Source organism: Pseudophryne corroboree, chromosome 1 (assembly GCF_028390025.1).
Source record: "Pseudophryne corroboree isolate aPseCor3 chromosome 1, aPseCor3.hap2, whole genome shotgun sequence".
In the NCBI taxonomy this organism is placed as follows: domain Eukaryota; kingdom Metazoa; phylum Chordata; class Amphibia; order Anura; family Myobatrachidae; genus Pseudophryne; species Pseudophryne corroboree.
In genome coordinates, this window is record NC_086444.1 from 382,560,771 (window position 1) to 382,572,812 (window position 12,042).

Genomic DNA, 12,042 nt, shown 5'->3' on the forward strand with positions numbered 1-12,042 from the left:
ACACTGTGCTTCTTCAAGGGCCCACAAATTTCTCCGCTGGGCTGAGCTCCATGCTGCTGTCACGTGTGCCACTATGCAGTAGAGGAGGGCTACACTGTGACTGACAGCGGACCCCAAACCCCCCCCACCCCCCCTCCCGGACACATTGTACTACAGGCCTCATATTACTGCTGCAGCGCTAGACATCAAGTCCATCCCAGCTCCCAAGAAACCCCCCGGACACTGTATTGCGGCGTGGCGCTGGACTTCAGACCAGACCCTCCCCTCCCCCGACACTGTACAGCGGTTCAGACCTCCTCTCTCCCCCCCCCCCCTCCCCGGGACACTGTACAGCGGCGCGGCCACGGATTTCAGACACCCCCCCCCCCCCCGGCTCACTTACAAGTTCTTATAGAACCAATTTCTCCGCTGGGCTCCTCTACTCTCGTGCTGCTCAGTCACGTGTGCCGCTATGCAGCGGAGGAGGGCTACACTGTGACTGACAGCGGAGAGGGCGTGAGCTGGTGCTGGTCCCAGCGGCAGCAATCCAATCAGGATGTGCTGACAGCCTGCTGGGGCCGGCTCAGCTTCACATGTGGTGTCCGTACTCTGCTCCTGGGCCCCATCCGTGGTTGTGGCCGGGCCCCCTGACACTCGTGGGGCCCTAAGCGGACGCCTAGGATGCCTAGCGGTAAATCCGCCCCTGATCATGGCACTGCACGATAGTGTGAGGCCAGAATAGAGGACACTCCTGGAACTGTGCCAGTAACTGCTTCACCCCTCCCCCCCACACAGGGCAGCGGCTGGAGGAGGGAGGGTGCCGGGGCCGCTGGGGCGTTTGTAGCTGCCAGTATGCTGACCAGATCCCTATTATAATCACTTACCTTTTCCTACTTCTCCCACTTGATTCCCTGGGGACCTTTCTTCAAAGATATTGCTGCTGCTGCTGTTGTCACCCCTTAAACTTTTGTTCTCTCCAGGATCCAGGTTTTTAGACACTCCTGTGTCACTATTACAATAGCCCAGTAGTCATCTCACCACTGGTCATGTAAGGGATGAGATAGGAGAGGGGGAGGGGTCAATGGATGCTGTTGTAAAGTCTGCTCTGTTCTACCTCTGTCAGGAAGGAGGGGAGGAGCTTGTTGGACATGTGATCTTCTGCTGCTGTGGCACGGAGAAAGCCTCTACAGCCCAGCAAAGAAGGAGAGGTCCCCTGAGGTACAGAGCTGCTGTGTACCCTACAGCAAGAGCTGCTCCACTCTTTACCATACAATATACTGGATCAGATGCAGCATTGGACAGCCTGTGCTGTATAATCACAAAATACATGCTGCAAGGATTGAGTTTTAGCCATGTGTGCCCTGCTACCCCCCCCCCCCCCCCCTTCATATCCACAAGTGCACCCACGGGTGGGGGGGCAGAGCACACATAGTTAAAACTCAATCCTTGCACTGCAGCATGTGTTTTGTGATTATACAGCACAGGCTGTCCGATGCTGCATCTGATCCAGTATATTGTATGATAACGAGTGCCCCCGGCCCCCGGACATCCCCCCCGCGGGTGCCCCCCCCCCCTCCACCCCTCGCTGGACTTCTCTCACTGTCCTGTTGGCATACACTGACAGTGCTCTCTGCTGCCCCTTTCTCTCAATCAGCTGTAGCGCTGATGTTTCTGAGAGAGCAGCTGAGCTGAGCAGAGAGAAGCACTGATAACATTCAAAACTGATCGCGGGTGGCACCGTCCCCGCTGGGCAGCGCCCCTGGCGAGTGCCATCCTCACCAAACAATAGATACGCCCCTGTCTGCGCCACCTGAATTATAGTAACAGCAGGGACTGTGCCACCTGTACTATAGTAACAATGAAGTCTGCACCAGCTGCACTTTAGTAACAGAAGAGACTGCGCCACCTGTAATATAGTAAGAATAAAGTCTGCACCAACTGCATTGTAGTAACAGAAGAGACTGTGCCACCTGAATTATAGCAACAGCAGAGACTGTGCCACCTGTACTATAGTATAGTAATACAGCATGATTGAAAGTATGATTGTGGTGAGATGTAATCCATTTTAGGAACAGATATTATGGTGCATGAAATTTGGGATCGTGGTATGGTAAATAAATGGGGGCCGAGTGCTTTATTAAGGTGTGGAGTGGCAAGGAAAATTGTGAGAAGGAATGTATTGTCTTTAATCAGAGAAATGCTCCAAAGTTGATATTTTCATTTCGACCTTGTGGAGCAAGAGATCCAAGCTTAAAGATCCACTCGCTCTCTCTACGCAGGAGCTGGTTGGTCAAATCACCCCCTCTGATGCGAAGTCTGACCTTTTTAAGGCCATATGCTTTGAGGACACATAAACAAAGGTGTGATGAATGTGATATAAAATTCTGTCTAGGAGGAAATATACAGAGGTTTGAGGAGCCTCAATGTTTCACGTGTAGAATTTGCAATGTTATTTGTGGCCAGTCTTCCACAGAGGTGCAATCTTCATGTATTACAGTTGCTTCACCTTTCTGCCCTGTATTTTTTAGACTGTACATTTTTCTGAATATATAGGTATATACTGTAGGTGCTCATCACATTTTGAGTCTTGTTTCCCCTTCTGCACTGTGCATGCATATATGTGTACAGCGTCAATACTTTCTGCTCTGTGCCATGTTTGGGGCATAATAAGGTTGAAGTCTGGGTGGAATAAAATGAAAAGGAAATACTGGGTGGGATAAAAAAAAATCATAGGGGAATTCCATGTGGGACACGCAAGGCCAAATTCTTCTGGAGAAACAAAAAAGGAATACACAATTACAGAATAAATAAGTGGCCCAACCTTCTTTTGTCTGCGTTCTCATAAATAGCTTATAGAAAATATCTGAGAAAAATAAATTATTCTACAACCTTGCAGAATTAATAAGCACAAATAAATATGCCTATCGCTTACACTCTTCAGTATAAACAATGATAGAAATAAACGGATATGTATATGTATGAGTAAACAACCAAGACCTATGAGGATTAATCACTGAGCACATTCATATGGTTGGCAGCCATATGTTCATAGTCCACTACATTGGGCCATAAGATGTGTCAACTATGTTAACGTTGAGGACAGCTGTTCTATTAATCAGTAATCCATTTCTCAGTTCATAGCGAGCTCAAGAGCACTACAAATCTGTCTGCTTTTTGTGAACTGTGTTTCTTATTAATTATGTATGGCTCTTGTTAGTGCATGAACAACAGCCATACTCAACATTAAATAGTCACTTTCATTTATATTGTAATACCTTCATAATAGAATTTTCATGTTTATATTTCCATAGCTGTATGTGAAGGCAACTTCACCTGTAAAGAGAATGAGGTCTGTGTGCGGCCGAATGAATGCCGCTGTCGTCATGGATACTTTGGTGCAAATTGTGAAACAAGTAAGTATTACACATTCCTTTGTACAATGATATGGTTGCTCATCATGGTCTTACTGGATGTATTGCAAAATGTGAACTTTCACCTTTACATTCAGAGATTTAAATTAAAAGTATTTTGCCGAATCCAAGGTGAAATTGCAGTTCACCATGAATCTAGAGATGTGCGGCGGGAACTTTTCGTGTTTTGGGTTTTGGTTTTAATTCCCTGCTCGTGTTTTGGTTTTGGATTGGTTTTGCCAAAACAACCTCAATAACATTAATTTCCACTCATTTTCAGTCTATTCTGAACACCTCACAATATTGTTTTTAGGCCAGAATGTTGCACTGAGGTGGCTGTATGACTCAGCTAAGTGACCCAAGTGTTCGACACAAACACCTGGCCCATCTAGGAGTGGCACTGCAGTGTCAGACAGGATGGCAGATATGAAAAAAGGCCCCAAACATCACATCACGCAAAGATGTAAAAGAGGTGCAATGAGGTAGCTGTATGACTAAGATAAGCGACACAAACACTTGGCCCATCTAGGAGTGGCACTGCAGTGTCAGACAGGATGGCACTTTAAAAAAACTAGTCCCCAAACAGCACATGATGCAAAGAAGAAAAAGAAGTGCACCGAGGTTGCTGTATGACTAAACTAAGCGACACAACCACCTGGCCCATCTAGTAGTGGCATGCAGTGGCTGAATGTCAAAAGTGGGCTGCAATTTTTCAGTCCACTGACAGCATCTCCTGAACGCCCCTGTCATTTTTCAAAAATTCTGCAATTGGTGGACTTATACGGCAGTACCCCTGGACTAATACAGCAGTACCCCTGGACTTATACGGCAGTGTCAGACAGGATGGCACTTTAAAAAACCATGCCCCAAACAGCACATGATGCAAAGATGAAAAGAAGGTACACCAAGGTTGCTGTGTGACTAAGCTAAGCGACACAAGTGTGCGGCACAAACACCTGGCCCATCTAGGGTTGGCACTGCAGTCCCACTGCACTAATGGTGGATATTGGACGCATGTCTAACATGAACATAGTTGTTATGGCCACAGTAATCCGCTTTGCAACAGGGTATATATATACGGCAGTATCACTGGAATTATATGGCAGTACCACTGGACATATACGGCAGTATCACTGGATTTATACGGCAGTACCACTCGACATATACAGCAGTATCACTGGAATTATATGGCAGGATCACTGGAATTATACGGCAGGATCACTGGATTTACACAACAGTACCGCTGGACATATACGGCAGTATCACTGGACTGGACTTATACGCCAGTACCACTGAAATTATACGGCAGGATCACTGGATTTGTACACCAGTACCACTGGAATTATACTGCAGGATCACTGGATTTATACGGTAGTACCGCTGGACATATACGGCAGTATCAATGGACATATACGGCACTATCACTGGACATATACGCCAGTACCACTGGAATTATACGGCAGGATCACAGGATTTATACGGCAGAACCGCTGGACATGTACCGCAGTATCAATGGACATATACGGCAGTATCACTGGACATATTCGGCAGTATCACTGGACTGGACTTACACGCCAGTACCACTGGAATTATATGGCAGGATCACTGGATTTATATGCCAGTACCACTGGAATTATATGGCAGGATCACTAGAATTATATGGCAGGATCACTGGATTTATACGGCAGTACCGCTGGACATATACGGCAGTATCAATGGACATATACGGCAGTATCACTGGACATATATATGGCAGTATCACTGGACTGGACTTTTACACCAGTACCACTGGAATTATACGGTAGGATCCCTGGATTTATACGCCAGTACCACTGGAATTATATGGCAGGATCACTGGAATTATACGGCAGGATCACTGGATTTATACGGCAGGACTGCTGGATATATACGGCAGTATCACTGGACATATACGGCAGTATCACTGGACATATACGCCAGTACCACTGGAATTATATGACAGGATCACTGGAATTATACGGCAGGATCACTGGATTTATACGGCAGTACCGCTGGACATATACGACAGTATCAATGGACTTATACGGCAGTATCACTGGACATATATATGTCCAGTGATACTGCCGTATAAGTCCATTGATACTGGACATATACACCAGTACCACTGGAATGATATGGTAGGATCAATGGACTTATACGCTAGTACCGCTGAACATATACGGCAGTATCAATGGACATATACGGCAGTATCACTGGACTGGATTTATACACCAGTACCACTGGAATTATACGGCAGGATCACTGGACTTATTCGCCAGTACCACTGGAATTATACGGCAGGATCACTGGATTTATATGGCAGTACCGCTGGACATATACGGCAGTCTCAATGGACATATACGGCAGTATTACTGGACATATATGGCAGTATCACTGGACATATACAGCAGCACAGGGACACCACCACTGGACTGATGCAGGACAACACAGCACCACTGCAATGGACTGGACTTATACAGCAGCACTGGACATATGGCAGCAGAGGACACCACCACTGTGACTGGACTGATGCAGCACAACACAGCACCTTTGCACTGATGCAGCACAACACAGCACCACTGGACTGGACTTATACAGCAACACTGGACATATGGCAGCAGAGGACACCACCACTATGACTGGACTGATGCAGCACAACACACCACCACTGGTCTGATGCAGCACAACACAGCACCACTGGACTGGACTTATACAGCAGCACTGGACATATGGCAGCAGAGGACACAACCACTGTGACTGGACAGATGCAGCACAAGACACTACCACTGAGGACGGAGACACATCCTCTCTCTACACACTCCAATGCCGGAGTGAAAATGGCGGGTATGCGCGGCTCCTTATATGGAATCCAAACCCCGCGAGAATCCGATAGCGAGATGATGACGTTTTGCCTCGTTCTGGTTTCCGAGTCAAGCGGGAAAACCTGAGCCGGGCTCGGATCTGGGCTTGTGACGTGAAGTTCGGGGCTCATCTCTACCATGAATTTAGTCTCTATGGTGGTCTCCAACCACAATATTCTCCAGGACCCGGTTCAAAATCTCATAAATGCTGTACCTTCTTACATAATTTATACCTCTTTCACAGTGCCATTTCAACCTGGATTATTTCCAGGTTAAACTAGGTCGCAGCTTGGTGTGAAAGGGTCCCCCCAACTCCTTTCTGTGAATAGCCTACATCTTTCATACAGTATCCTCTGCCAACTTCGCACTGTTGCCACCAGTTTTTCTATCATGCTGCACTTATATTTTTGAACTATCTTTCTTACTGCACTGCAATCACTGTAGACAGGGGCATACCCAGAACTTTCTGGGCCCCATAGCAACCTTTTGAAGGGGCTCCTGTCCCAATGCTGCTAGAGAGACACCTTTCTGCATCAGTTGCTAATTGTATGCCCCACAACAGTGCCCTAGTTCATTTTCTAAACCATAGCAGTACATTAGTTAATGTTATGTGATGTCCCATAGTAATGGCCTAGTCTATGTAATAAACCATAGTAGTGCCCTAGTTCACAGTACAGTGTGTCACATTGTAAGGCTGCCAGTACACATTATGCAACACACTACCCCCAATTCACATTATGACATACAATGTCCTCAGTTCATATTATGCCAGATTACAGTACTGCCAACAGTTCATATCATACCACACTATAGTGCCTCCACTTCATATTGTGCCACATTACAGTGCCCTAGGTCATATTATGTAACATTATAATGCCATCCAGTTCAATTTATACCACATTACAATGAGCAGGTCCAGAGGTATCAGTAGATATTTGTAGGCCCCAAGGCAAAAGTTTGTTATGCCACTATGAATTTATTGTAGCTAAGCCCTTGATTGTAGAGTCTATTTATCAAGCAGTGCAAATCCCTTTAGAGTTTCCTGCAGAAAAAGGCGTTACACTGCTTCCTGCCATCATCAGAAGAGTTACTGCAGAGAAATCATTGATTTCTCATGCAATCCTTTTGTTCTCTTTATTGACTGTGTCCAGGGCTGGTGCAAGGTTCCTCAGCACCCTAGGCAAATAGTCAGTGCCAAACCCCCCGACCCCCCATGCAGACACGCGATTTCATAAGTTTGATAGCCACCACCTGATAATTTTGCGAGATTTGGCTTAGGGTATTAGCGACAGGATATGAGGGCTGATTTCCCAGTGTGGGTTAAGGGTTATTATTAGTGAGGGAGAGGTGTGTGTGTGTATATATATATATATATATATATATATATATATATATATATATATACATACACACACAGAGTAAAAACCACAGCACTCACCGCACCAGAAGCGGGGCACAGCCATGCACTTACCACTCACAGGGTGGGGTGCATGTAACACTGCACTCTCCACCACAGAAGCGGGGTACATAGCTGTACTTACCACTCACAGGGCGGGGTGCATGAAGCCCATGACCACATCGCTCTAATAAATACAAACAGAGAACCCAGCACTCACCAAAGTAAACTCACTTATCCTCAACAATTCAATAAATAAATGATGGGGGTTTAGTTGGTGGATTGGCCAATGCACGGAAGCCTGTATACCGATTCAAGGTACCCCACCTTCATACAGGTCCTACACTATCACAGAGTCTTAAAACCTGACTACCACACTGCTGCATCATCTGCCTGCTAGATGTAATGTGTACCTGCCACAGACTTTATGGCTTTTAAAGGCACACTAGTCACCTATTGCACTGGCTCAAAGATGATTGCTAAAGAACAGCTGAGACAGGTTCAGGATAATAAAGTCCACACAGGGGTGCATGAGAAAGCTAGTGGCCACGGTTAATAAGAGCTAACCATAGATTAACCCCTTCATATACACACAGAGTAAAAACCACAGCACTCACCGCACCAGAAGCGGGGCACAGCCATGCACTTACCACTCACAGGGTGGGGTGCATGTAACACTGCACTCTCCACCACAGAAGCGGGGTACATAGCTGTACTTACCACTCACAGGGCGGGGTGCATGAAGCCCATGACCACATCGCTCTAATAAATACAAACAGAGAACCCAGCACTCACCAAAGTAAACTCACTTATCCTCAACAATTCAATAAATAAATGATGGGGGTTTAGTTGGTGGATTGGCCAATGCACGGAAGCCTGTATACCGATTCAAGGTACCCCACCTTCATACAGGTCCTACACTATCACAGAGTCTTAAAACCTGACTACCACACTGCTGCATCATCTGCCTGCTAGATGTAATGTGTACCTGCCACAGACTTTATGGCTTTTAAAGGCACACTAGTCACCCCTGTGTGGACTTTATTATCCTGAACCTGTCTCAGCTGTTCTTTAGCAATCATCTTTGAGCCAGTGCAATAGGTGACTAGTGTGCCTTTAAAAGCCATAAAGTCTGTGGCAGGTACACATTACATCTAGCAGGCAGATGATGCAGCAGTGTGGTAGTCAGGTTTTAAGACTCTGTGATAGTGTAGGACCTGTATGAAGGTGGGGTACCTTGAATCGGTATACAGGCTTCCGTGCATTGGCCAATCCACCAACTAAACCCCCATCATTTATTTATTGAATTGTTGAGGATAAGTGAGTTTACTTTGGTGAGTGCTGGGTTCTCTGTTTGTATTTATTAGAGCGATGTGGTCATGGGCTTCATGCACCCCGCCCTGTGAGTGGTAAGTACAGCTATGTACCCCGCTTCTGTGGTGGAGAGTGCAGTGTTACATGCACCCCACCCTGTGAGTGGTAAGTGCATGGCTGTGCCCCGCTTCTGGTGCGGTGAGTGCTGTGGTTTTTACTCTGTGTGTATATGAAGGGGTTAATCTATGGTTAGCTCTTATTAACCGTGGCCACTAGCTTTCTCATGCACCCCTGTGTGGACTTTATTATCCTGAACCTGTCTCAGCTGTTCTTTAGCAATCATCTTTGAGCCAGTGCAATAGGTGACTAGTGTGCCTTTAAAAGCCATAAAGTCTGTGGCAGGTACACATTACATCTAGCAGGCAGATGATGCAGCAGGGTGGTAGTCAGGTTTTAAGACTCTGTGATAGTGTAGGACCTGTATGAAGGTGGGGTACCTTGAATCGGTATACAGGCTTCAGTGCATTGGCCAATCCACCAACTAAACCCCCATCATTTATTTATTGAATTGTTGAGGATAAGTGAGTTTACTTTGGTGAGTGCTGGGTTCTCTGTTTGTATATATATATATATATATATATATATATATATATATAGTATATAATATACGTATGGATTACATACAATATCCCAGCGATTGGGATGCTGGCTGTCAAAATACTGACAGCGGTATCCCCTAGATTAAAATCCCAACTCTTACTGATTAAGTAAACTAACCCTGAACCCTATCCCTCCTAACCATTCCTCCCCCCGCAGCCTAACCCTAACTCCCCCTACCCGCAGCCTAACCCTAACCCTCCCATCTCCACAGAATATCCCTAACCCTCCTACCCGTGCATACTAACCCTCACACCCCACGTAGTCTAATCCTAACCCCCCCACCCGCAGCCTGACCCTAACCTCTTCCCTCCAAATAGTAATCTGGAGCCATCCTACAACGCTACACTGGTTCTCCCAAGCCCCGCTGTTCGTAATGGAGATGCACAAGAATATACTGCATTTATATATACTGTACATATATCTATACATACATATATATATACATATATCTATATATATCTATATATATATATCTATAGATATATCTATATATATATATATAGTAATGGTCATTCCGCGGCACTCAGTAATGAATCACAGTATAGACGGTAGTTAAACTGCAATGTATGTGTATATATATATATATATATATATATATACACATACACACACAGTATATATACACTATATATATATATATATATATATATATACATACACACATATATATATGTATATACACACACACACACACACACACACACACACACACACAGTATATATACACTATATATATATATATATATATATATATATAAAATCAACACAGGGTAGGGCGATGCAGTGTCACAAAGAAGCCTAACCTTACTACCCCAACCACGTAGAGGCCCCTGTGTGGGAGGATGCGGCTCACTCCTCTCTGAACACGGAGCACACAGGGGCAGATGCCGGTCGTTGTCAGGGAGCTATGTATGGATGCGCGGTGCGGTCAGTGTGTTACCCGCCGCCTGCACTGTTCCCTACGATGCTGCTCACCTTTTCCCTCGGCTGGGCTATTAGAGTGAGCCAGCTGTGTGAAGGTCCCGCCCCCGGCCTCCTCCTCTGGGTCCAGCAGCTCCGTGCCGTGGTCTCCGTTGCTTGGTAGACCCGGCGGAGGGAGCAGATCTTTTACCCGGTCACCGGGTCGGGAGGGCGGGGGTAAGTGAGCGACACTCACTTCTCTAATTATTTTGAACTCAGCGCCGCCCTTTAAGTGCTACCGCCCTTAGGCAGCTGCCTAAAGCTGCCTAATGGTGGCGCCGGCCCTGACTGTGTCCCTATAGACTGTTATGAGGACTGCAGTCTGTAAGCTATTTAGTAAAAGCAAAACTTTTCACAGATTGAGATAAAATCATAACACCATCTCAGGTTGGCAATATAGGGCAGATTTAACAATGATATTCTTGTTAAATAGTGCCCCAGCCAATCAGCTCCTAGCTGTCATTTTTCAAATAGATGACAGCTGAGCACCATTTAACATTAGTAACCAATGGAAACAAGAATATTACTGGTTGTTAATTCTGCCCCTATGTACACTTGCCAGTCCTGCCGTGGAGATATATTATTGCGGCACTTATTAGTTCTTCATGCTTTGGCTCTTACTGAGGCGAAGTTGGATGCAATAATGCCAAGTATGGTATGTATGTATTAACATCTCAACTGCTGTAGTGGAGTAGAATAGCTTAGGGTGGTCAAGCGGGTAGTTTGAGAATTGATAAGCATGCCTGAAGAGGTGTCTTTTTAGGAACACTTGAAGGATTGAAGACATTCCGAAGAGTGGGTATAGTCTGAAAAAGGTCCTGTAACTGAGAATGAGAGCAGGTAATGAGCGTGGGTGACAGACACAGATCTTGCACAGAGCAGAGTGTTTGAGTTGGGCATACGCTGGTGCAGGTTTGTTTATGTCTATATGTAGAAGAACTGTGTGCAAAGAAAATCAGTTTATGTATTCAAAATAGATTGTAGGGGTGAATGTCTGGTTAGGAGAAGACCAATAAAGAGGGTATTGCAGTAGCCAATACAGGTTATAATTAGTGCATGAATTTCCTTATGTGATGTCTGACATTTGTGTGTGTTCTGCAAACAATTCTTAGATGTATCTAACAGTATTTGGATTCGGATTAGATATGAAGAACAAAGATCAGATGTGAGTTAAGGATGACACTAGGAACCAAGCTTAAGGGGTAGGTTTTATTGTAATTTATGCAACAGAAATAGGGACGTCAAGAACAGTAGGTAGCTTCTGGTGTCTGGTGGGCAATACGGAACTGTATTTTCTCTATCGTCCTAGTGGATGCTGGGGTTCCTGAAAGGACCATGGGGAATAGCGGCTCCGCAGGAGACAGGGCACAAAAAGTAAAGCTTTAGGATCAGGTGGTGTGCACTGGCTCCTCCCCCTATGACCCTCCTCCAAGCCTCAGTTAGA

General features: G+C 45.6%; 1 protein-coding gene across 1 annotated transcript in view; it reads left to right on the plus strand.

The window, feature by feature from the left end:
• The window catches only part of SCARF2 (scavenger receptor class F member 2), a 435,907-nt gene that overhangs the window by 149,633 nt on the left and 274,232 nt on the right, over positions 1–12,042 (plus strand). The window contains exon 3 of the mRNA XM_063913161.1: positions 3,291–3,392. Within this exon, the coding sequence (XP_063769231.1) occupies positions 3,291–3,392 (102 nt within the window). The remainder of the gene's footprint in view (positions 1–3,290; positions 3,393–12,042) is intronic.